This window comes from Agelaius phoeniceus, chromosome 1 (genome assembly GCF_051311805.1).
Source record: "Agelaius phoeniceus isolate bAgePho1 chromosome 1, bAgePho1.hap1, whole genome shotgun sequence".
Lineage (NCBI taxonomy): Eukaryota > Metazoa > Chordata > Aves > Passeriformes > Icteridae > Agelaius > Agelaius phoeniceus.
The window spans coordinates 94,026,564-94,054,069 of NC_135265.1; the positions used below are offsets into that span (position 1 = coordinate 94,026,564).

The window sequence follows — 27,506 nt, forward strand, 5'->3', positions numbered from 1 at the left end:
AGAGTCTGAGAAGGGTATCATGTAATTCATGTCAATGAATTAAACAGGAAAACATTTTAAACGCCAGTTGAATGCTCGTAGGAATTTGTTATTCTTTAAGACATGACAGCAATGCACCAGGTAAAGTTTCTGAACGTTGCTCTTGAACGTACAAAGACCCCCATATTCAAACTTTGCTTTTTCTAACAGTGCCCTGCTTCCCACGGGAATACAATTTTCAAAGGATCTTGACCTCAGCTGACACTTTGAAAACCAAGAACTTTTCACAGCATTGTCCTCTTTTGAAACATGTCCCAGAACACCAGGAGAAGCAAGCACAGCCTGACAGGAAACTATTGAATGAGCAGGGTGCCTGTTTCCTCTGGCAAAAAGTAAAAGTCTTGAATGGCTGTGATCCTCTGGAAAAGCTCTGATGCTTTGTTCTGTACTGCTTAAGAAAATGCTGTGGTGCTGTGCTGTCTGTCTGTGCAGATGAAGCAGTAACTCAACCAGCATGATTGTCCCGCTCTCTGGGGGATGTGTGCTTCAGAGAGGGGAATAAATAAAGCCTTTTGCAACATGCCTCTCTTAGATATTGAGTGTTCAGAACCAAATCAGATTAGGGTATGAGTGACACATCAGCTCTGCTGCTGCTTTTGGCTGCATCACAGGAAGCAATGTAATGTTTCTGCTGACTCCAGAGTGAATAGTTAGCACAGCCCAAGCCATCACCTCTTTTAGATAGGAAGCTGTGCACGCGCAGTGAGAAGGTAACGTGAGGAATAAATAAGTGAAGGCAGACAGGAGGACAGGGGACTCTATACAGTTTGATACAGGGGATTGCTTCTTATTGAGGCTGGCTCCCAGGGCTCTCTTGGTTCCCAATTCATGCCCAGGGTCACCACCATGATAATCCTAGAAGAGGCTGTATTACCCCTAAAGCACACTGAGACTATTCATACCTTTTACCAGCAATTCAACTCCTTTCTGAGCCTGTTGCCACCACTCCCTGATGATGAATGAGTGGGCAACTTATCACAGTTTTTCATCATCACCAATATTAGCACAACATTTCCTATATTCTTTTGTCCATTTGTTCACTTATCTTACAGTAGGAAGCTCTTCATGGCTCTCTGCAAGACGCCTAGCACAAAACTATACCCTTCTGATATCACAGCTATAATATGCTCTTTGCAGGAAAGCTGCAACAAAACCATTTGCTCCACGAGAAATAATCTAGGGTTCTCTCTGCCTTCAGTTAGAAGTCTCACACAATTCAAAAACAAATGAATGTAAACATGAAAAACCTTAAGAAATATTTTAGGAACAGTGTATGCTCATTGAGGCTGCTGAAAATCTCTTGTAAATATTGCTACAACAATGATTGTCTATGCCTCCAGGAATAATTAGCAATAGTTACCTGGCATTTTAGTACCTTAATTTAAAAAAAAGCCACAAAAACTTAGAATTTAGTAAATGTCTCCCCATTAAAACACCTGGACTTTTTATATTCCCTCCTTTAAGGAAAGCTTCAAAAGACAGGTTAAAAAGACAAGATGTTAATACAATGAGAGCTTTTCAGAGTTCAAAGTAGCTCAGGCACTCCTATTCCTTAAAAGCTCTTTAAAAGCCAAACGCACATGAAACACATTAAGACTTTGATACAATTGAACTGTCAAATCTTGTCAACATGCTCATCTTATGAATTAAAAACGCTCTAAAGGCATTCTTCTTTTCAGCACCTTCCCTTTGACATTACTTTTTTGGGCACGTAACTTGCTGTCAAATATATTTTGTGTTGTACACAGCAAAGGCACAAAGAACAGTTGAAAGCAAAGCATTCCTGCCTGCAATGTAAGCAGTAGCTTTGGGCTGCCTCATAAAGGTATTCACCCCAGAAGCCACTGCAGCTTGTATGGTGATGATTGCATACCAGCCACCACTGCTTTACCAGCTCTGAGAAAAAGATCCGCTTATGATACAAATGGAAACTTGTACCATACTGAACTAGAGAAAACCCCTATCTATTTCTTATCATTATTCCAAGTGCACAAACATTCCTAAAAATGACTCTTTAAATTCTTATTGTTATTTTTAAGACTTTAGACCAGCAAGAATGCAAGAAGACAAATGCACAGTGTGCTCAGTGGAAGGAGACACCTGCATGTTAGAGCATTACTTCCTTGACTGGCACAGATTTAGCAATGAGTAAACAAGTATCTTTTATCTAGAATACACTCACCTGGCCTGGTTTACTGGAAGTTACTCCTTGGATTTCCAAGTAGCTGAAAGTTAGTTCTAACTGTAGTTAGAAAAGAAACATCACATTAGTGCAAACATCATCTTATTTTAAAGAGCACTTACACTTCTCAATGAGGTTAAGAAAACTTTGGGCAGGCTACTGATATTTAATATCAGTTTCTGTAATTGACACTAAGTATTTTTTTAATACCTGGATGCATTTTTCATTTAAAAACTACTTACATTTGTTTGTAACAGGTTAAATGGTTATTGAATACCACACTGGACATTTTACTGCAAGCTATAAGCACATAAAGCTTATAATCAATTTTATGAAAAAATTTTACTATAAAAAAGCATCATTAATACAATACCCTACTGATGTGTATTCTTGTGACGGATCAATCATTTATTACAATCTTTACAGCTTCACAATTATTCTTTCATTAGTTACGTTGATCACAGATGTGAAAAATTTTACTGCACAGAAACTGAAGGGACATGTACACACACACAATATATATATATATATATATGAATAAAAATAACATCTATAAATAAGTAAATAAAGATATGAACATAAATGTCCAAGGACTGCTTTAGCTTATCTAAAAGTATGAGAGGAAGTGATACATAGTATCACTTGTCTGAGTGGTTTATTTGGATGACAGTCAGACTAGGCAGGGAAGAACATACTGATTCCATGACTCCAAATGGAATCTTAGAAGGTGGCAGAGAATTCTTCTCCAAGGACAAATCTAGGGCTACAGGGAGTGTAGCTAAGATCTGAATTCACAATTATGTCGACAATCATCTTGACAGCTGAGATACACAGAAGGAACCAAACCTCTTGGACTGAATTGTGATGACAGGGCAAGACATTAGCTCATTTCCTTTTAGTTATCATTGAAACCATTGCAGCTGAGCAGTCTGTCTGAATTGCACAAAGTTTCCTGTACTTTATCTTAACCTACAGTCACGGTCAGGGTGCTCCCAGGCTAACTGGCAAGCACCATATCATTCTATTCCTGCATTTGTGAAAAAGTCAACCCTGAATGACTACTGGGGTGCTCAGAACCCAGACACAGCTAACAAGGCTCCCTCCCTGTAAAGGCTGGAACAGCACATTGGAAAGTCAGGAACAGAGGTACCAGCTTCCAACCATCAAAAATCTTTCCAGAAAACTTTTGTTATTACTGTCTCTTTGTTCTTTGTTGCCTATTTTCTGAATCCTTATCCCTTCTGTTGCCCTCATGATTTGGCAGAATCAGAAGATACAAACACCCCTCCCATATCTGTGCAAAGTTCACCTTCTGCCAAAGGTCTTTCTTGGTGAACAAACTTTACTCTGAAGTTTTGGGGACTTCATGTGCTTCATCTCACACATTCTGCTGCAGGGGCAGCACCCACAGCAAACAGGCAGCTTTTCAGGGGTGCCATCACATCTGGTTACGAAGCAAGTGTAGGGAACTGAGGCAGAACCAGCACAAGCCTCTTCTCAGGGCTCACACCAACACTCTGCATTTCCCCAAGTGCAAGGCATTAATTTCTCTTCAGTGCTTTATTTCTAAGCTAGGCCTGGCAATCTTTTGTGATGACACAGCCCTGTGCAGTTGACTCAGGGCAGAAAGAAGAAAAAAGGAAAAAACAAAAAAACCAAACCCACCAAAAAGATCTATAGCAGCTATTGTTGGCTACTGGATTAAGCAGGACTATACACACAGAAGAGAAAAGTTCTTTTTTTCCAGACTAATTAAATATTTCTTTGCCTAAATCACAATGAAATTTTGGGGAGGGAGTTTCTGTAATTGAAATCCTTCATATTTTGAAAATTATTTACCTATCAACTTGACAGTTCTTTTTTTTGCTAAAGTATGTATGTCCAAACACATATATAAAAAGGTCATTACATGCATACACAGTCAAAAATATTTGAAAAGTTCACACAGATCCAGTCTCAAGAATTTAGTCTGCAAATCCTCTTGCCTAGAATTAACAAATGTCGGGAAACGGGTCACTATCTCCTACAGGTCATCTTTGGTTCATTTTTTCTAGTTAAAAATATGAATTTATAGTCCTTGCTTGGAAGGAAAAATGTAAAACACATTCTAAACATCATCTACTTCAAACTAAGAAATAATTTTTACAAGGTTTAAAAGGCATAATCTCATTTATTGCCCAAAATTTCATGCTTTTAAAATCCTCTTAAAAAGCTATGCGTGCCTCTCATTTAGGAACCTTTCAGTTAATCAGACAGCTAATTTCAGAGTTTTCAATTTTTTCAACCAAAACTTAATGAAAGTTGCACTAGAAATGCATTCACAGATCTGAAATATATTCCTACAAATGTTTTATATGCTTATTTGTGGGCTTGATGACACATCCAACATTACTAATGTTGCAATCACTTTTTATATAGACTATAGCAAGAATCAGCAAGCTTTGAGCACTGTCCTTCCTTCCCAATCAGTCCGTGTTGATTAGTGGGAATGAACTGATTGGACCAGAGTACGAAATTTAGAGGTGGCCATTGTAAGATCTTCAGTCTAAGGATAATAGTGAGAGTTGGTGTTGGAGTTAAACAACATTAATTCTTTCTAACTTTGATCCTTGTTTAGTAGATACATCTCAACAGCATTGTTTAATCAAAAGTAAAGCTTGGAATTGAATGCAGCAGTAACAGTTACTGAGAACTGGCCATCTCTAGGTATACTCCATTTTGTTAGAGTCCCCAGAGAAATAACGTGTCTCTGCTGAATGTTCTCAGCTGTCTTTCGAGGAGTTACTGCCTGACAGGTATATGGAAGTACTTGAGCTCAGAAAGCTTCTCAGCAGCTATTGAAAATACTACAGACATTAGAAAATTTACTAAGTTTGACTAACCCTGCTAGAAATGCATTTTCAACCATCCTAATAAATGATCAGACCTAAAAAGTTTAATTTTTACATAAATCATAAGCACAGCTTCTCATCATCTTCCTTCCATTTGTTATCACAAAAATTACATTTCTACTTACAGAATACATATTTTAGATTTTAATGAAAACAAAATCAAGTTTTTCAAATATGCAAATCTATCTAATGAGTTCTGAGAATTGTCTGAAGCAGTCAACTAAACAGAGTTATCACTTAGTACTCCAAGCCTCAGCCTTCAAGAGCTTTTTGATGACTTATAATGGTTTGCTATTGTTTAACAAAATCATGATTACCACCTGTCTATCACATTGCCGTTGCACTGATGCCTGAGCTGTTCATCAACTGGATCTCTCTTTCGAAGCAAGCAAAAGCCCTGGCTGAAAGCTGCAGTGATTCAAACACCAACAGACAACCAACTGGAGACATCTGTGCTGCAGGGACAGGGTGATCAACTGAGGAAAATGAGTATCAGCAGAAATTCAAGCTGCAGTTCATCCTACCTGTCAGTCAGCATCTTCAAATTATAGCTACCAATGGTCACATTTACCAGTAACCATAACTGAAAATTTGGCATCAATAGTTCCATTTATGGATTCTGGTATTGTGTGTGTATAAATATACACACACACACTTAGACACACACATGTCAAATACAAAAAAATAGGATATGTGCCAAATTCCCATTCACTGATTCCAAGCTGGACAAGAGATGTTCTTTCACATCAGTCATTTTTATTCATGTGGAAATCATATTTCTCTTCTATAACAATCATTATGAATTGTCACAGGCACAGAAAAAATAATTCACCGGCATTGGCGAGGCAAGTTGCCAAACTGCTTTTCAAAACGAACAGCAAAAATCATTAGAAAACAGCAGAATTTAATAAAACTCAGAGTTTCTGTCTCCAAATCAAATGTAATCCTATTTGACACTACAAACACTAGAGGGAATAGTACCATCAGCTTGTTTGCACATAAACTGTCCTTCTATAAAATTCATCAGGCTCCTCTCACAGTTCTTCAGGTTGGAGTTTACAATGCAACTCTTCAGCCACCTGCATTTCTAGAAATTAAAATTCCTCTGGAAAAGGAGTGTGTGGATATATATAATTTTTATATATACATGAAAAAATTCATTTAAGGCATTTACTAATAGAAGCACCATTCTAACTCAAGAGCATGCAACATACCATTCCTCAGTTTTCTGGGTTTTTTAACAGATGTACATAACTAAAATATGCTAATTTTTGCTACTTAGTTCATGTAACTTTCATTTGTTGCCCCAGAGTATTTGTAGGAACACAGTGATTTTACCTTGGTGGGAATCCGAGACGTTAAAAGAAACGCCCGACATGATGCCAGCACCTATTGAAAAAATAAAAAAGAACAGAATCCGTAAGAAACATTTAGTATTATACAAGACTCTTCTCCAGGAAAATACTGAAAGCAGAGGGAAAAAGCCTCTAGCAGTGTGAGTGTAGATTCCCTTTGCTGTCATACACCAAAGGAAGCAAAACTGGGATCAGATCCAGTAGAACACACTGAGGAGACTGCTGCAATCTGATCAGCTATAAGCCAGTTAGCACAGCAGTGAACTGAAGAAATCTATTCAACCAATCTCTCAAGATCATATAACAGAAATCTTAGTGACATTAAAAAAAAAAAAAACCCAAGGATGAGAAGTCCAGGAACAAAGGATGTATTTAAATAGTAAAAAAAATAAAATAGAAGATTATCATGATGTAATTAGCAATATAAGTGACTGTAAGCAAATGGGGGAGTTTTGGACACATTTGAGGCATTTCTTGAGTAAGAACACAAAGATTTCTCATTCATAGCATCTCAATTTCTTCTCCAGTAAAGGCAATGGAAAAATGCAGTTAGACTAGTGAGACCAGTCACTCTGGGGAGAAAACAAAACAAATATTTTGGAAGTTACTGCCAATCAAAATATAATGATTCTATATCATATCACTCCAATCTCCGGTAGCACATCCCACTCACAGATCTTACTCTTTGCAAAAGGAATTACTCATCTTGCAAAACTACAGTACTGTTTGTTGATTTACCCACAGAAATATCTGCTGTTTGCTCCATCTTTTCCCTGACTGAAAAAAAAAAAAAAAAAAAAAAGAGAGAGAAGCAAATTCTACTCAAACACCTGCACCAAAATCCCACAGCACATGCAGAGCTTTTCCCACAGCTAGGACCTCCTGAACTCAGCCCTTCCCTATGTCCATGATCAAGTTGACACAAAACGTGTTACTCACTTGGAGAGGAAGAAGCAGGCTGAGAATACAACCCAGCATCCAACTTTAAACACTTCAAGGACTGGATTTCAGCTTCAGTTCCTCAGCTGAATAACATCTTGCTAAGTCCTAGGAGCACCAGTGCTGCACCAGTGTTGAGCATTAGCAGATTGTTTCGGGGTTGACATGATTAGAGCCAGTGCTCTGGTTACCACTAGCATAGAGCCAAACTGCTGCAGAATAACCCAGCCTCCTGGAAGGCTCAACCCTTCCCTGAAGCCCTCTTATGACAGCCTGGCCCTGTCACACAAAGCTGCTTCATCTCCTTGCTCATGCATAGAGGAGAGACAGCCTCTCGTGCTCCCCTCCCAGCTTACGCCTATCCCAAGTATCTCTTCCACAGTCCAGCACCAAGAGAAAGGGGAAGGGCCTACCCAAGCGGTTTTTCCTCTTCTCAGCCACAGTTTCCCTAATCTAGCAGCAGCTTTCTCTCACAGTAATAAAACCTTGATCCTTTCCCTGCCTCACCCACCTCCTCAGGGCAGCCCCACACAGTAGGTGCACACCACTCTTCCGAGAGCCTCTGGCTAAGATCACACCCCATGCTCACAAAATAAGCTCACTATCAGCAGGAGTGCCACTCTTACTCGTGAAGCCATCCACAAGCTGCCCATGTGTGAAGAGGGGTAGGTGGTCGGGCATCCTCCCTGCACTGGCACCACCAAAAAATCCTCTCCAGTGTCACAGGCAGAGCAGCTTCTGGTCACTACACCTGAAACGCCCAAGTGAGACAGGGAAAAGAAAACTTTTTGAAGAACTGCTTTCCATATTTACCTGCTAGGTAGTGGCCAACAGAGATGTGAGTGCTCTGTGTATGTCACCACAGTGGGACAGCTCATTACAGCAGAATCATGTCACAGTCTTGCTTGAAAATATTTGTTTGCATATAAGGGTTCAAGCTACTTTAAGAGCCTAGAAAGGGTTGATTTAACATGACTACAGAACAGAAATGAACAGTCCAAACAACAAAGTTAAATGTAAACCAGGTAACCAGAAGGCCCTAACAAAATTATGTTCAAAAAGAATGTTCCAATAGAGCACATGGCAGTATATATTCCTGTGGCAAACATATCAATGATCCCAAAGTGATCTTTCTAAAACCAACAGAGCTGAAAAACCCACTGACCTTAGGATGCATTTATGTACAAAAAAGATGCCTGCAGTAAGATGATACTCCCTACTCAGCAGGTAAATGGCTACTCTTGAGCAATAAGATGGTACCAAAAAAAAAAAAAGCAGCTTGATGTTTCAAATCCAGTAACACAAATTTCTATACTTTTCACAGTTAAGACTCTAACAAATAAGAGTTTGATTCTTCTGAAAAATCACTTGAAGAGAAGGTCTATTACTGCAAAATTAATGGTCCATCTTGACAACAGCAGGACAAGATTTATTATTTTTTAAAAGCTTTTTTTACAGTGGCAGAATTGGCTAAGATGAGGCTTGCCATTTATTACAATTTTAGCTGTTAAAATCTGTGAGTATAGCTTTGAAAGGATCCACTTTAGTTTACTGCTTTCTGATTGGTTTTTTCCTAATATTTTCAAAATTTTACTGTGACATCTTCATTGTAACATCACTGGTTTTGCTCACATTTAGCAACAGGGTAGCCTGTACCCCAGTTCAACCCAAGAGTTGCTGGATGAGCTGTGAAACATGAATGGTTTGTTTTCAATGACTTCCTTCTCCTCGATAAGGCTGCAGCAGATAAACAAATAATGGCTCTTAGGATGTGGCTCACCCAAGTCTCTGACAATAGGATTCTGCATGGTTGTTAGTAATTGCAAGGGCAACAGAACATGTATTGCAGGCTACTCCAAACCACACCACTCTAGTCCTTCCCTTGAGAAATGTGATGCTGGCGCCAAAGGCAGAGGCACTGGAGGTGTTTTCACACTTGAGAAACAAGCTATTTTTGTGCAGGAAAACCCAGGTCTCTGTGCATTCCTCTGACAAGAATGAGTATGTGTCTGATTGCATAATTGTCTAGGGCTTTCAGAAACATCCAAGAGTGCTGTTTCTCATGAACAGGCAGATTCTAGATTTCCTGGGGTTTTTGATTTCTTCATACAAAGAAACTGAAAAGCAGAAGCAGCCACCCTTACTCTCAAGCAATCCTCAGGCATCTTACCAAGAAGGTCCTGTCACTGTTACTCTCATTTTGCACCCAGGAAACCTTGAGCACAGTAGTGTCATGGTCAAAGTCACTCGGAAGTCCAGAAGCTCAGAGCAGCATACACCCTAACTCCAGGGATAACCTGGAATAAAGAGCTCCCTGGCTCACAACCCATGAGGAGTGTCAGTTGGACATGGTGTATAATCCACCTTATCATCTGATAACAAAATGATCTCACTTGTTCAGCTTAATGTGTCACAGCGCTCCTCCCTCCATAACTGTTTTGTTTGGGCACCAATAATACTCAATCATTAAGGAAGTTAAAAGATCCCATCAAAAGGTAAATACATGCAGGGTAAAGAAAGAGGTTCGTGAGTTAATTCATGCTTTAACACACCTGTAAGGCAAAAGGTTTGTGAGTGACTGATGTGAAGGCAGCAAGTACATCCAGGCAAATTTTATAGAGGATATGCAACCTGAGTGTTGCTCCATGGAAAGGACAACAAAAGAGAATTATATTTAGTTAACAGCAGCTTTGGTCTATCTTCCTACTCTGCCTTTTTTTAAGCATAAAATAGGATTATTATTTGAATTTTAAATGTCTCCTACTCACACACACATACCCAAGTTGATGATTTCTTAATGTTTTTATCATTCCAAATTCTGTAATGCTCCCTACGCTGCTCAGAATGTACATGAAACAAAATTGGGAAGCATTCACAAAAAACATATCCTGCAAATTACTGTCTGCAGAGATTCATGGCCTACAAGGTCATCCTCTATTTACCAGAAACATAATATATTTCAGTAAATAACATAGCTCCTCTGTGAGCATATCAATATAACAAATATACAGATGCATTTTCTCACTTATTGTCAAATCCTAGCCTTATTACCCATTCTAAGTTAAATTAACAGGGCTGCACTAGGTTAACCCAGCCACCCTACCTGGCAGTCATTCTTGGGAAGGTCACTAGAGAAACACAGCTCTGTGCTAATTGCATCTATTTTGCCAGACAAACCACAGCAACTAAAACTACCTCATCTATATTTAAAGCAGTTTCAAATCCATAAGGAAATGCAAATCTTCTGAAAAACACCATTACCCTTTTTAAAATGCTCAGGAATGAAGAGTTCTGGAAAACACAGTGAGCATACTTGGACTTCGTGACTAGACATGAAACGAAATCAAACCTCCTCGGCACTTCATGGGCCTGGGAAGTTGCATGATGCTCCCACCACTCACTACCACAGATGTTTTGAAACTTCCTTCTGCTGAAATCTCAAAATAAAGAAGATTAACCAAATATTTTTCCCTTGCTGGGAACTGATGAACACAGATACTTTAAAAAAATCCAAAATCAAAACCAACAATCAACTTTGTACATTTTTTTTTGATGAACTGTTGCAATTTTGCACCTTAATATGTACTCCCCCATACTTTTCCTTCCGCCACAGTTTCTTTAGCCCCTGGCATCTGCCATTTTGTCAGCCTCAAAATTGATTCAGTCTCTTCCATTATAATGTGGAAAGATGCATTTGTAAATGTTTTCTTATTTCTTATCACATTCTTATGATAGCCATCATCTTGTGAATGTCTTGAATCCAGAAGACAGTCACTTTTCTGTATATATCTTAGTTATACCTTCCCCATTTTTCTCATTAATCATTACCATTATTATCCAAAACATCACCATTCTAAAATTTCCACCTCTATTAATTCCTTTATGATTTCTCTCATAAGCTTTCCACTGCTACTGCTGACTCAATATCTAATGTGCACACAATAATGTGAGGAAAAGCAGCAGCACTAATACAGTTTTTGCTTGGTTAAAACATGGATGAATCAATACATGTTAGAGCATCCAGCCTCCCTCGGTCCCTACAGGATCGACCGTTCCCTTCCCGGGTTGCATGCCTGATGTTGTAAATGCTTCATCCTCAAGCAACTGGAGTTCGATTAGATAAAAGGCCCCTTTCAGCACCATGGTAGAGATATTAGAGCTGGGTTCCAGAGAGGCACTTCCTGCTAAAAGCACTGAGCCTCGCTACACAAAGAGGCTAGCTGACATCCTGGAGGGCTTTTTGGAGGGCTGATCAGCTCAGGCACAACAGGAACACGTATGCAGCATCATCTGAAATGGTGGCATTGCTTGGCATATGGTGGGTTTCTCTGCAGAGAGCTGACACCAGTGAAAAATCCCCAATCTGAGGGTTTGCAGCACCACCACCTTCACCTACACAGCCCTCACCATTGAGTTTGACTCTGATCATTTGGTCTCGACTACTTTTGAAGCACCATCTGTGATAAAACCACTGACAGACCTTATTCACTCCTACTCCAAATGTCCCCTTATTTATACACCAATACTAAAGCAGTCTTTTGCTGCTGAAGAAGTTCTGTTAGGGAAGGCTTAGTGCATTTCAGTTCACATACAAAAAACAGAGTTTCTCCCTCACTGAGACGACCCTTAGCCAAGTTGAACACATTCCCGGGCTCGCCTAAGTCGCTGGTGCCTGTGTGGCCAGCCAAAGACCAAAACACAGTAAGGGGAGCTGCTACTTGCATCAGTACAATTCTCTCCTGCCCAAGACAGGGGTAAGCTCTGCAACACAAATAACTACCTCAGCCATCCCCACAGAGGGGCTGCTCTGCTGCATGTTTCTCTATTATCATTCCTCATGTCAACCACTGCTTCCTCAACAAGGCTCCCTGACTGGAGCCGTGGACAGAGCATGAGCCTGCCTGCAATGGGAATGCTGTGCAGATCACAGCTTTCACTGGTCCTTATTGCCACCACACTACTTTAAAAATTCAAGCCTGCTCTGTTAAGGGTCACCAATTTCTGTATTCTCTGGATGGCAGAGGATGGTATGGGAACCAGTTTTTAGCGGGTCTTTTTTTGTTGTTTTGCTTAGGGGGTTTTTTGAGTTTTTTTTAATGTGTGCTCAAATATCAGAAGAAATGCCAATAAATCTGCTGTGTTTAGGGAAGAGAAGCACCTTTCACAATACTGCAGGGAACAAGACAGGGGACACCACAAGATGGCACAACGGAGTGCTTCACACACATTTCCCTTTCAGTCCAAGTCACAGGACCCATTAACAGAAACGCCTATTTAGCTCCTGGAAAGCTGTTCAAATCTGCAGAGCAATTTCTGCTTCAGAGGCAGAAATTAACAAATCTTGCCTAGAAGACAGGTAAGAAAAAAGTACCCTTGTTTTAGAATTAATAACAACTAAGGCATGGACACTGAAAGATTTGCCTAAAACAAAAAGGCAAGATGAAGTGGTAAAGCTTGAAAGAGAAGCTTGGAAAAAGAGTCTTAATTCTGATGTTTGAGAAGAAACAAAGTAGCTTGGAGGTTTATCAGCAAATTAAGACAAAATTTCCAGACATAACCAAATTTGTTCCAACAGCTCTAGCAACACTACCAGTACCACCTATAGGCAGTGTCCTAGCCCTGTGAACTGTTTCTAAAAAACACATGAATCAAATTGTGCTTCTTTAACACCTGTAAAGCACAAAGAAACGTGAACACTTGTACAACCCTGTCTGCAACAAGCAAACTATCCAGCTGTTTTAGTAAAGGTGGGATTTCAGAAGAAACTGAGATGTGCTCACCTTTTGCCAGACATCACCTACGGCAGCAACAGGACCCATGGACACTCCAACTGCCCAGCTCTCTCACTGAAGTGGTTTGGGATATGGTCACCAGTGGTGCAGACCTGGACTGTCCCAATTTACAGATTTTACATTAAAAAGTTTTGTATCTTAGGCTATCAACCACAGAGGTGCTTGAGGAGGGGCAGCCACCTACTGCCTGTGTGCACAGGGCTCCCTTGTTCTAGCAAACAATTAGTCATGGAATAGTTTCATGGCATTGTGAGAGATGTCCAACACTAAGCAGTAAACACAATCCCCTGCAGGCTGCAAAGCTTCCTTGTTATCCTGCTCACCTCCACACAATTCCCAACAACAAAAAACCATAATGCTGTAAAACACTAAATACCAGAAGATCCACCTAGAGTGCTATTTAAGCCTGCTCTGAGCCATAAAAATGGGAATCAGCAGCTGCATTTCAACAATTCAAAGTCCTCTCCATGGCAGTGGACACAGCCAGGGCTGATCCCAGCCAAGGCAGAGGAGGGGAGCAGGTACAACCACATACCTTTACTTGTCAGCTCATCAATGAGGGGTAACACCCCAAAGGGGGGGTTTCTTTCTCTGTACCCAATACAAAAATAGGTCACTAGTACATTAGTGTTAATATACCTCCATTTCACTTTTTTCCCTCCACTTCTGCTCTTATCTGTATACAGTCATTACATAGATTCAGTGCCGAAATTCAGGTTACAATGTGCTTCAACAGGATTCCCACGTACTCACCTTTTACAATGTTCTAGACCCCCAACACTTGGTTAAAAAGTGGGTTGAAAACATTCTGTTGACTACTAATTCAAAACAGCCTGGGCTCCAGCATTTTCTGTGCAACAGTTTTTTATGCTTTTCTCTCCATCACAAAAAGATGGTACAGGCACCCTTTAGAAAAAACCCTCCCATTACCTGTCCATGGTGTTGTTAATAAGAAATGTCCATACCCCTTCCCCCTTCCTGCACAGCATCTCTCTGTGTTTATGCACAGCAGTTAAAATAGAAGCATTTTGGTGTGCTGCAAATGATGCTGTTTCCATGCAGAAGTAGCTGGAAATAGATTTTGCTATTACAGTGCTTTTATTCTTATCTTCTTTAATTTCATCACTTAGAAATGCCAGATTAAACATTTTGCAGTGAGGGGATTGCTCTCTTTCTAAGTGTGTCACAGCAACCATAACAAAGAACTTTAAAGACCAGGAAACAAAACAAAAACTTCAGGTTCAGAGGAAATGCAATTTGATCCACAGCGCAAGTATTTTATAAGAAACTCTTCTACAGACATTCCTATTTGCTTTTAGCTACCAACAATTAAATAAAGATTTAATTATTGAAGTGCAATGTGCTTAGCTACAATGGATATTGAAATAAATAAAATAAGCACAGTAGAACAGTTTTCCTCAATAGCCACTGCTATAAACCACAGTTTCAAAAAAATTGACCTTGGATAGCCCCAAGAGCTAAGGGCCAGAGAAAGATATCAGCTTAATAAATCTGTAGAATTAAGTCTTTTGTGAAGTCTCCATGCATACACAAATTGAAACACAAACCAATGGGCAGAGAATCATAAAAACCCCCAAGCCAAAGCAGCTCTTTCCCAATGAAACCATTGCTGTGGATGCAAGACAAAACCCTCTTCATGACTAGGTCCAGAGGGGATGCAAGGTCTTCTCCTCTACACTGCTATAAGAGCCTCACTGCTGTCCTCAGGTGCACTCTTGATTTCCTTTTCTTCCTCTTGCTTCCCCACAGTATCCCTTTTCCATCTCTATCATCTGTAAAATAAGATGTACCCGCTGGAACTAACACGACTGTGACAGCCACTTCATCCCTAATCACCTAAGCTACACTGCAACACTTCATCTTTATATACTTTGATATCTTAAGACTATCAATCTTTCAAGAGAGGGATGGTGCTTAAGTGCTGAAACCAACTATTTGGCCATTTAAAATCCTTAAAAGCCACCACTATATGCAGAGCCCTCAAACTCAGATATTTTGTTATACAGCTTTACATTTTATATGATCCCTTTTGCAGCTATTTTATTTCTAGTATATCACATTTCACCTCTGCTAAAGAAATCTTTTCTTTCAGAGTCTAAAATAGCCTTCCAGAAATGGCAAAAAGGGAGCAAACTACTCCCCAGTCCCTGCTCAAGAAAGCAAGGCTGAAAGGGACTTCCCCTTGCCCACTGCTATCCCAGCATGAAAAGGGCAGTGAAAGGGAGGCCCCTTCCAGTATGGAGCTTTCCCACAGCTCTCATCCTTCATTGTTTAAATGGTGGGAGTTGAAGATGGCTGGGGCATCCCCTGATGGCTTACCCAGGGACATCCACCCACTCACCCCCTCAGCTGATGAGTAGCTACCATCTCCTGGAGAAAACTCACAACAGGTTCCCTGTCATGCACTTAACTCCTGCAGCCAGGGCAGCTAAATAACTGAGCTGTGAACAGTGTTCCCACTTTTTTGTCATGCAGGTGCATGGTGCTGGATGCATTTCTTTCTCAGGAAATTCTGCACCAAACAAAGTCCCCTCCCTGCTCCCACTCTATATCTAACAGGCAGGAAACCCAGCAACCAGGCCAGCCTCAAGCAGTGATACAGCTGATTGCATCTGGCTTCCCCTTAAACAGAAATTCAGGAATTGCCACATTCCAGAGAAGCAATTTTGCCTCCAACATGCTGCAAAAAAATACTTGGCAGTCTCCCCCAGTCTCCAAATGAACACTATCTTGTCTACCTAAGAAGTACAGGCTGCATGAGCTGAGCAAAAACCACTAAGTAACCATTGATGAAAGGCTATTTTTCTTTCTGCTGATTTTTAAATATGATGCCAATTATGTAATGCTATTAATTGTTAAAAATTAATATGCTCCTATTCAATAGAAAAGTAATTTTCAGAATTTCTGGTTTTGCAAAGATTCTTGACTGTATCACACTATTACTGCCTATATGTTACTGATGCAGCTTCTTTTACAATACATTAGCTTGGAAAAATGCATGTAATAAACAAAACATCCCCATTTACCTGAGAACAACTTTGATTTCTAACACCAAATGGATAAACAAACAAAAAAGTCAGAAATCATGCTCAAAAAGAAGGGAATAACAATTCACTGACTGCAAAAACCACCAAATGATTCTGCTCTTCAAACTTAGGAGTTAAGTATAACAATTGCTGCAACTTGGTACCCAACACTCAAAAGACTTCAGTAGCTTTTAAACTGTCTATGCCTCTGAAAATTTAGGAAAAAAAATCAGCTTGCTTCCCCAGAAAGCCTTCACAAGGTTCTGCACATGATGCAAAAGTCTTCTAAATCAAACTCTTTTTCAGAACAGTTTTGTGTGTGAATTTTGCTTTTATAAGCACTGATCCATGTGCTTGATGCTAGTTAACTATTGCTCATTTCAGAACACAAGAGTCTTAGAGAGAGGAAGAGAGCTTTTAAAAGGTTACTTCACTGCTATACTATTTCTAAGTTGTGAACTTACAACTCACTCTGCTTGTTAGAGCAAGCTACAGAAGTGAAGAGTGAAGTAGATCCTCCTGGGCTTTATCATTTTATCTAGAGTAATGATTTACAAGCTCTTCAATTTGTGGGCTATCTTACTTTTCTCTATGGAGGTATAGCACAGCCTGCCAAAAAGGAAAGTAAACCTGAGAATGATGGCCTTTGCTCTTTTTAGATGGCAGGTTTTAAACCACCACAGTCCATCTTAGTTTGTAGGAACAAGGCCTGCAAGTGCAATTTTAAGTTTATGCCAGTTATAAAGTATGGCATTCATATACACACACCAGTTTAGCTAAATTTGCTTCTAATGTGACTATCATCCTTAGCCTAAATTCACAGTAACACTGATTAACTATCACTGGAATTATACATCAACCATCAACCACTTCAATAAACTCACCTGGATTCAATCAATTTGCTGGTATTCTCACAGACATCAGAAAGAAAAATGTCATTCAATTGTGCTGCCTAAATAGCTGATTAATGTGTGTCACCACCATTTTTTTACCCACTTCTTGTTTATCATCTCTTCTCAAGATCTTTCATGGCTTGAAGTTCTAAATGTTTTCTTTTCCTTTTACTGAGCTTTGATGCTTATATCAACAGAGGAGTTTTGTAGAACTAAAATTAGAAGTTTTAAAGAAATCACTATAAAGATTTTGAATTACACAGCTAAGTTCCCAAACACGCTATAAATAAATTATCAGTGTCTTGGTAGCAGATTTGCACAAAATTTTACCCAACAGACTATCAGATATATGGAAGATTTGAACCCCGCCCACACACAAACACCTGTATTATTGAATAATTAACTTCATTATTCAGATGAGAATATTAATGATGTCAGTAAAGCACAGTGATTAAAACTCAAAACCTCCCACCCACAACTGCAACACTGAAAAAAACCCCCAGCTTTATCTTCTATGTCTTCATGTCAGGGTCCTGTAATCACTCAACTTGTCTACATCATCACTTCTCATTTTCTTGCAGGCTAGATACAGATGTCTTCTCTTTCCCTTCCTTAAATCCAAGCATGTTTCACACAAATGCACCAAGAAATGAAGGAGCAGTAAGCATCCACATCAACGTGTCTGTGATGGGTCGACTTTTCAAATTCAGTTGCATGGCAGAGCTCACACCAGTTCTAAAAGGGCCACTACCTCCCCCTTGCTCATAAATTAGATGGGAACTTTAGAGATCTTCTGTCTTTAGGTCTAGGTATCTCCTAAAGTAGAAGTCAAGGGAGGTGGAAACAATGGGACCCTCTATTGACATCGACTCCAGGCTGTGTAAAGAAGCTTCAGGAGACACTGCTCTGCTCAAGCTAAAGAAGCAAGAGTGCTCACTTGTTTAACAGAAAAAACAACATGTTTAACAGAAAAAAACAAAATCTGGCTATTTGCCTCAAACAATCGCATCATCATGATCATGAAGTACATTTTTAATGAGGCCACTCCTACCCTAGAAGGTGTTAAAATACACAGACACGTAGTTAAGGCCCTAATCTAAAAATGCAGGCGACAGAAGCAAGTAGATATAACCCTTTCAAGAAGAGATGCCAAATACCAATGTTTAAAATAATATATCTATGCCCACTCTTTGCATGATAAAGACCACAGTGTTTCATCCAATAATATCAGAATTGAGCCGTAACCTCAGCTCCTCTCAATCTGATGCCTCAGAGCAGTTTCAGAAGTGAAGCATCTGTTATGGTTGCTAATAAAAAGTCTGAAGAATTCTGCTTTCAAATATGCAAAAGTGGGTGGGGGAGAGGGGGCAGTTTCACTTTCCTGCAGCAACATGAAGATACATAACAGCTTTCAAAGTACATCATTGACTCACTCATGGTAAAAATCAATCAATTCTATGAAGTTTATGGAGCCTGGTAAATTAGCTAGAAAAAACCAGCTTCTCTGGCTCCTCAGGGTTCACAATATGTGATCTGACCCTGGCTCTAACAATCATGTCACTATAAACAAATGATGAAGGAACCACAGCTGTCTGGAAACCCTGGTACTTAATAATGCTCCTTCCAAGGGGGTCAAAGACTATAGAGCACAGGCTTCAAGGAGCCCTGCACTGAGCCAGTGCAGCAACACATTAAAAAAGTGAGGTGACCAAATGCAGATGTGAGGTAAGACCCAACCACACAGGGAGAAGCATCAGCTCTCATAATAGGGTATCATTCCTGGGGAGGGGCACGTGATACTTCCCTGCAATCAAACCAGAAAGATGATTTAATACAAAGGAAAAACACTACAGGAGTGACAAATGGCAAGGTAATTCTGTTTAAGGACTAACATAATAATTTTTCCTCTTCACTCAATTTCTAGTCTTTGCGACGTTTCTGCTTCCAGCAGGCTGTGTAATCCGTCCAAAGACTTCAGTATCACACAAAAACCTTCATTGCTAAGGACAGTGATTTTTGTTTATGCTGTCTCAAGTTGCTACTTGCTGGCAACATGCCAGCATTCTCAGGAAGAACTGGTAAGAACAACTAGGCTGAGGCTGAGCAACCTCTTCAGCTGTGATTCTGTAAGATTTATTCTATGCAGAAACAAAGAGATTGCACTTAAACACAGCAAGTTGAATTTCCACATCTGGAAAGCCTGGGCTGCTCTGCTGATAGCAGCTCTGCTCATGCTCAGTCAATGTGCTTGAGACACACTACACTTCCTGACATGCAGCCCGTGCAAGACATGCTGGATTTTGGCTGTTGAGTTCAGGTAAACTTAAGAGTGGCTATGATCTCCAGATATCCAGCATACATGGTTTCTCCTGGATCACCAAAGGCTTGGAAATCCAGGAGAAATGCACCATATCTACCTTCAATATGCTACACCAGGTTCTGGTTTCCCCCTACCCCAAGTGCAATCAGAAAACATGACCAGAGAAACTCAAATGCATGGGGGTAGCCAAGATGAAGGATAGAGGTTCACAAAAGGGTTAATCTGTGCCAAGACAAGCGGTCCTAATTTAAAAGCTCTGAACACCTGACACTAACACTGAGCTCTCTCCCAAAGGCAAGTTTACCCGGGGCTAAATTTGTCACCTTTCATATGCCTATGTTGCAATTCTAGTACACTGAATTCTTGCTCATCAAATGCACAGCCTGCCCTTTTGTCTGCAGCTGCTTCAGTGCTATTTGCTCCATGTTTCTGCCTGGAGGTTTGTCCCTCTGCTCCTGTGCCCGTAGCTTGAGAAGCTCATAATTGGCAGATCTGGGACACTAAATAATTCTTAGTGAAAGCCAGGAAGCTTCTGAAACCAACAAACAAGACCAAAAAACATCTCAGTCAGGGATGTGTGTATGTGTAATGAATGAAAAACAGTGGTAACACAGAACTGTGTGAAAATATTTCTTTCCAGGTCACTTTTACCATGGAACATGTTTTGATTCTCTAAAGTCACTCTGTTGATGTTATAAACCCACCCCTTTTCATTAGGAAATGCATAGATAGCTGCAGAACCACACTTTAAATGAGGCAGTTCTGTGTTCTATTCCAGATTATTAGTTTGAAATACTACTACTTGCAGTGCATTTACTCCTGTGTACATACAGCTAGTGCTGCTTTTATAATGGAGCAGTGATTCAAGTATTTTCTGGCTCATTCTAACAAACTAACACAGAGAGACTACAAATACAAGGTAACCAACAGTTTTAGAGAAGGAAAAAACCTGTACTGATTAGTGTTTAATTTGCTGATTCCTGGAGAAGAGAGAAACCTTTTGAACCTACAAACAAATGAGGCCATCTGAAAAGTATGAAGGGAAGGACAAGACTTAAAAGCTGATGTATTTAAACAAACAAACCAACTAAAAATTATAATCAGTGCTATCTCCACAACCCATAAAACCGGTACCTTTCTGGTACAGCTCCATAAATCAATTTTGTTATCAAAATACAGTCAGCAAATCTATGAAACACACACACAAAATGAAGTCTAGAGTTCAACAATCATCTCTGTCTTACCCTTGTTATTAATTGAAACAGATGGCAGTGGGGGTGGTAATAGCTACACACAATTTGGGACACTACAGAGGAAGACAGCAAGCTTTATAACAGTCACACAAATACATGGTGCCTCTTATTCTAACCATATTCACACAGAAATATTTGAGGATGATCCAGCATTAGAAACAGAATCTACCTTCTCTTTTATGCATATAAACTGCTCTCTTCCAAGACCCAACTACATCCACTAGATCATTGGTAAGCAGCAGGAAATTTAAATCATTCTATCCAAGATGGAAAATCTCCTAATTTTTTTAAAAAGGGAACTAAATACCCTGGAATAATATATAAAATTGCTTGCAAAGCAAGGAGCACTGCATCAGACTTGGCACTTCACATTCTAGGTCACACTTGCATGAAGCAGGCAAGAAAGTGAAGGAAATCAATTAGAAGTGAAAAGTCCCCATGCACGTGCCAAAATGCAGTCTTAGGATGCAGCTGTGTAGCCCATCTAATCCAGCCTAACACAGCTAAGCCAGAGAGGCTGAGCCCACTCCCCTCCAGTTCCACCACCCTGCGGGGCACTTCCAAAGCCACCCAGCTGCTCAGGTGGCTCAGCCAGGCTGAGGGGCTCCCACCATGTGCACACACGCCAAATTGGTTCTCCGTAGGTGTCTCCTGCCATGTCTGTGCCACCAACCCCAACATGGGAGCTGTAACCTCTGCCAGAGGGGCAGGTGGCAAACAGAAATGGAAACTTCCTAGAACGGGCGCAGCTGGCTCAGCCAGAGCTTGCTAGCCATCTTGTGTTGGAAGGAGGGCCTTCCTTGAGAGATGGACAACTTCCATGATTTTAATTACCACTCTTTTGCTTTTCCCCAAGAGGACAAACCCCCAAAGATAAAAGAGAAGAGAACCCTAGCCTAACTTTTTTAGAGAGGACCAGCCATGAGATGGTATCATTATTGCAGGAAAGAGCACAAAAGGAAGGGTAATGTAATTCAGCACCTAGTGATGCACCACAGCTGCATGACTTTGAGTCTTCCTATGATCCAGGTATACAGACCCAGCCCAGGCAGCCCTTTGCTGGCAGCTCACCCCCAGCATCCTAGCAGACACAGACAACTCATTTGGAGATGCATCTGCTGATAAATCTGGCAAACCTGCTCCCTGTTGAAAGGGCAGCACAGGCATAGTGGACATCCCTGAAGGAAAAACAAATGCTGGAGGCCAGTTAGATCATTGAGGCACTTAAGTAGCAGAGTAACAAGCCCACACAAGGCTTTATGTATTTGTTTAACCCCTACACTAGAACAATCAGTGCTATTTGGGCTGATTAACCTTAAATAAATAAAATGCCACTGCTCCCTACAATGGATGAAAAACAAAAATGCTACATGAACTTGTACTCAGCTTTTCAGAACAACCAGAACCAACTCCAGCTGTGCTGACACTGTGCTAGCACTCATCTTTTCTTTAATAGCTGTAACCTCTCATCTTTATTAATCAGGGACTTGTTCAAAATATCCACGGCACGAGCTCCAAATTTCAGTTTAAGAGTTAACTCGTACAAAGAAGCCTGTATTTGTTCTGTCAGTCCTTGCTCACTCTTGGGAAAAAGGAAGCAACTCAGACATGTTGCATAACTGCTCATAGTCACCGTCAAAGCGCTTGAGCAGTAATTGGAAAACTAATATCACTGCTTCAAATAGGTGCAAAAATACACAGTGCAAGGCCCATTAAGAGGATAGATGAGGAGACAGACATTCAATTCCTCTCACTGTCAGGGCCTCTTCAGAATAATTTAATACAGGATCCAAAGAAAATGTCCTCCCACGTGTATTGATGCTAATTCACAGAATTAAACAGCAAACCTAAGAACACTGAAGGAAAGAAATGAGTTCACTGTAAAATCAGCTTCCAGTTTGGGCAAATTAATTTGGTAGCATGCTTCATTCATATGCCCTAACATACACAAAGTATGTCATTTTGGTCAAGAGGTCTGTAAATCTGGCACTCCTGCTATCCACAGATACACAGGTGGTTTCCAAACAGCTCTTTCAGCTCCCCTTCAGCTATTGCATCAGCCAAGACAAATACATTCATACTTTAGACAGTTTTCTAAAAGGTTCATTCTGCTTTTTTTAAAAAAGTACACCATAATCAGAAATCAAATGTGCGCTTGTATGCTCACACAAAGTTTGTTTTGCTAGCAAATTAAAAAGCAGAGGTCACCTACGTGGTCAGCTCCACAGCACCATGGGAGAAAACATTGTGGCTACTTGGAGTAGAAGAGTAAAAACCCTCTATGTAATACATAGGAAAATACAGATCAGCTATGCTGCTGGTTAAAGAGAAAGGGAAAAACATGAAAACATAAGACCTGATAGTTCTCTTACTTTTAAAGCCATCAGCAATTGAATAGAGGAAAACAAAATAAACATGTTTTTCAGATTGGGTGTTGTCTCCATCAGTCCCCCTCCCCATAAATGTATACAGTGGAGGGAGAAAATACACAAGAAGGATACAGAGATTTATTTTCACAGGACTTCTCTGGTACTAAAGGAGCAGAAGACTTCATCAAGAATTTCTTACAATTTTCTTCACACTACTGCAAGAAGCAATCCATTTGTCATGTACACTTAGCAGCCCTTTGCAGATTACTAATATAAAATTGTAGTAAACATTCTTTCAGTGAAAGATAACATGCTTGGCTGCATAAAATCCTAAACAGTATGTAATAGAGTATGTTAGGTTAGTCACAGCATTTAACACTGCTGTAACTATATCTATGTTTGCTTTCCAATGAGAACAACATGACAACATAGAGCATCTGTCCCAGAACTGTACACAGCAATGACATTTCATTTTATAAAAAGAATCTTCTTTTTCAAAGTACTAAATAAAAAAAAAAGACACCTAAAAAAACCTGAGTCTCATCTTCAGAAAAATGCTCTAATAAATTACAACCTAAAATAAGACATAGCAAAGGTGGCCATGGAGTCATTGTTGGAGTTGGCACATTTGGGCTGCACTCCAGCCCTTGTCAGAGCACCTCTCTGAGATCCCAAGCTTATCCAGTGGGTCCTTGCCTGCTCCTGCTCTCACCTGGTCCCAGCCTGGGGTGCTTGCAGCTCCCTGGCCCTCTCCCAGGACTCTGTACCCCAAGTGTTCTCCTCCTGACAAGTTATGGCCATGCTAAATTAGTAGCCAAGCCACCTTTTCCAACCACTACTGAATCTTATCAGAAAAACAAAATAGAGGAGCATGGATTTGAAACAACAAATACATATCCCAAACCCCACTTACCTAAGTGACTCAAACTCCTCTGATGAAGACCTGGGAGAAACCCTACCTTCTTCATACAATCTCAACAGCTTTTCCGAAACAAGGGCCCAAACTCTGTGAGAAAGGATTTTTCTAACTGTTCATAACACTTTGGCTCACTGATCCACACAAGGGCCAGACAAAACATGTTTTGTAACTTGGCTGGAGCTCTGAGCAGACTTTTAACAGCTAAAAGCTCAGGAATTGTCTATTAACCACCCTTGAGAGGCCTCCAGAAAGTATTTTATTTCAGGCTATTGTTTTGCTACCAGCTTTTCCAATAGCCTGTTGTTACCACAGCACATTCACAGCACAAATACCTCAATAGGTAATTGAAAGGCACAATACAAGGTAGGCAAACCCCCCCCCCGCGAATAAAAAGGGCATTTTCTTATTTAATTACAGAGCAGTTGTTCAACACATGCATTTAAAGGGCCAACTCCAGAGTCTGCAATAATCAGAGAGCAGCCTTGTGAAAATAGATCAGAAATACACAAATACCTTACCCACTGTTGCCCTGAACAACTGTAGATAAATAATATGAATGGTAATCTATCTGATGAAGAGCAAAGATGGAAAACTGCACAGTTTTCATGGTTGGTTAATGAGATAAGCCACAGCCCAAGGCAACAGCCTCTACTAAATAGAGTAAGACTGCATTTCCAGCTTATTTTAACTACCTACATTTTTTTCCTGAGAGAGATAAACACCATATTTGCTGTGTTATCTAGGATGCTAGGCACACATGAAACAAACACGGCAGATGATTCTATTACTGTTCGTTCCTCTGAAGGAGTTAGACATTCATTAGTGAACATCCACCCAGGTAAATGAAATAGTTAAGGAAGAAGTTCAGGAATTAATTCTACTCTGCTCTCTAGTCAGCTGTCAGACTGCAATGATGAGCAATTTATCTTCCATCTACAACACTATCAGCAGACAGGCAGAGTCACTGGGGAAGCCAGCTGCAGTCTACACCCTTCACGATACAAAATCCATGCCTCTGAAGGAGCACTCACCAGGGAACTCAGTCATTTGCCCAGCTGCCCCATCAACTGTGAAATACTTGCACTTCTGTGCTTTTCCTTGTCTGGTGCCTGCTGCCTGAGCAAAGAAGAGGTGCCTCATGAGGGAGCAGCTCCAAAGACATGCCAGCCACCCTCTATGCTCTTCTCCCCCTGACTTAGAATCAGCTGTGCAAATCCCCACACCTTTGCATCATGTTATCACAGCCAGAGAAACCCCACACGAGGAAGATTAGGAAGCTGAAATGCCCCACTTACCTCTGGTCTTGAGGGTGCCACAGAGTGGGAAACACACGTGTGCAGCCAGAATACTTATCCCAGAGCACAAAGTTCTCTCCCAGACAGGAAGAAACAACTTCAGACCTGCAGGCAGGCAGCTTAAATCGATGGCTGCCGCTGCCAACTATGTGCAGGCACATATGTTTCACCTGGAAGGGCAGGTGAGAACTAGATTTCTCTTCCAGATCCACAGCTACTGTACTACAGGAAGTGCTGATACCCCATCCTTCCTACCAGGGGTTTCCCAAAACACCTGTAATTTCACGAGGTTGAGTGTTTATCAGGTGAGCTTGCAGTGATGGCAAGGTGCTTTTATTTTATCTTAAATGCAACGAGAAGTCAGAAACCACACGGACACAAAGGTGATGGCACAGATGCTGAACTAGTCTGGTGGAGAGGCTGGACACCCCACACCACTATAGACACAGCACTGGTGACCTGGCTGACCAGGCAGGTGGAACTTGCACATTTTGCAAGTCCTGGTAGGTGCATGAGGAAAAGAAGAGCTGAACCAGGCCAGGCGTTACCAGCTTATTTCATAATCCCATGACTTACCTGCAATGAGATCAAAACCATCAACAGTCTTATCTGTCTGTAACCAGTATCAAATTGTGGAAACTCACAGCTCTTTACCATCAATGACTCCAGGGGAGGTCAAACACACCAGCAAAATAAACCTCATGAACCACTTAGTCATCTTTTATGAGTAAATTCACAACATCAAGCCAGAGTCCATGCCCACAGACAGCTAAAGGTTCATGAACTCCATCCATTGACCAGCAAATCACTGTTACCCAATTTACCTTTAGGAGCGCTACTGACTGACTACTGCTTAGAAGCACTACTGCTTTTCAGCCATGACTCTCTGCCCAAAACATAAAAGAAATTGCTTTGTACCCTTAGGAACAACAAAACACTTCTAGCTGGCAGCTAGGAGTCATGCATTTGAAGTTTTGTCTGACTTGAGGTATCTGCTAAAACTGAAAACTTCAGGAATGGGCCTGTTCAAAGTTGTTTGCCTTGAGTCATGTAAGTATTAACTTCCCGATTTTCATCAGCAACAATTAAATTTGCTGAGCAAAGATATTTAATAATGTTCTTTATGAACTACCAAATGTTATCATCAGAACAGTTTATCTCTGCTTTTTGCCACTGCACATTACAAAACACAAAACATTCTCAAAACCTTGAGAACATTCAGAAAAACAGGGCAGCAATAAAATCTCCTTTCTACAAAGACAAGTATTCCAGGCAGCATCATCTCTCCTTTCTGCATGTGCTTCCAATGTTCTTACATCAAATGCACACTTCAACATTTTCATGCATTTGTTTTACTGAACTGTTATGATTTCTCTCTCTCAGTTCTATAGAGAAACTTTTAAACAGCAGTCGAGATTTGTGATGCCAAATCTGATCAGGGGTATCAGAAAAAAAAAAAACCAAAAAAAAACAACCAAACACAAAAATAAAGCAGTTATTTTCTAGTTGGCATGTTCTCTGCCTTCGATTAGAGTCTGTCCAACATTAGAGGTACTGCTGTCCATTCTTATTGTCTCTTAGCAAAGAAAAAGAAGTCATGCTTTTTTAAATAGACATTTACACTGAAAACTCATTAAACTCATTAATGATTGTAGGTGTAACACCACTTGAAAGTAATTCTATGCTGATTCCTACAGTCATTTCTATCTCCATTAACCTAACTTGTCATAAAGACAGAACCACTAATAAACAGGTGATGATTTATAAGAACTAGCTTGTGCTTTTACACAGACCTCTTTTCTTCTGAGTCCAAAAGGGCTTTTGCCCTCTCTGGGAAACCCCTTTTAGCAACAGAAATGTTACGTTGGTGCAGCATGAGACCTTGCTGACTTCTGAGTTTATAGATACAATTACTGATACCATACTGATTTCCCTTCCTTGCCATGCTCCAGAGAAGTGGTTTTGGTTACCAGTGCAGTGCACAGGTGGAGGAGCTGATGCCCTTCCCTATGGGGCTGAACAGCAAGTAGGACAACAAGAAAGCCAACAGCAGGACTGCAGAGAGATAGCTCCACCACATAATGTAAGATGGAAGGAAGACAGGAAAAAGGGAAGAGCACAAATTAACCCAAGCAACGTCAAAAAAAGAGCCACCAACCAAACCAAATGCAAACACTAATTGAAATTTGCTCTGTAACTCATGAAAAGTGGT

At 40.4% G+C, this 27,506-nt stretch overlaps 1 protein-coding gene across 7 annotated transcripts in view; it reads right to left on the reverse strand.

Moving 5' to 3' along the window:
- Positions 1 to 27,506, reverse strand: part of CARMIL1 (capping protein regulator and myosin 1 linker 1) — a 189,598-nt gene that overhangs the window by 104,137 nt on the left and 57,955 nt on the right. For 6 of the 7 annotated variants that reach the window (XM_054639030.2, XM_077183526.1, XM_077183515.1 and 3 more), the window contains exons 3-4: positions 6,451 to 6,501; positions 2,222 to 2,281 (exon numbers count right to left, since the gene is read on the reverse strand). In XM_054639030.2, coding sequence (XP_054495005.2) covers positions 2,222 to 2,281; positions 6,451 to 6,501 — 111 coding nt within the window. Of the gene's footprint in view, positions 1 to 2,221; positions 2,282 to 6,450; positions 6,502 to 7,406; positions 7,461 to 27,506 lie in introns of those variants that run through there. The other variant, XM_077183536.1, reaches the window with a different exon arrangement.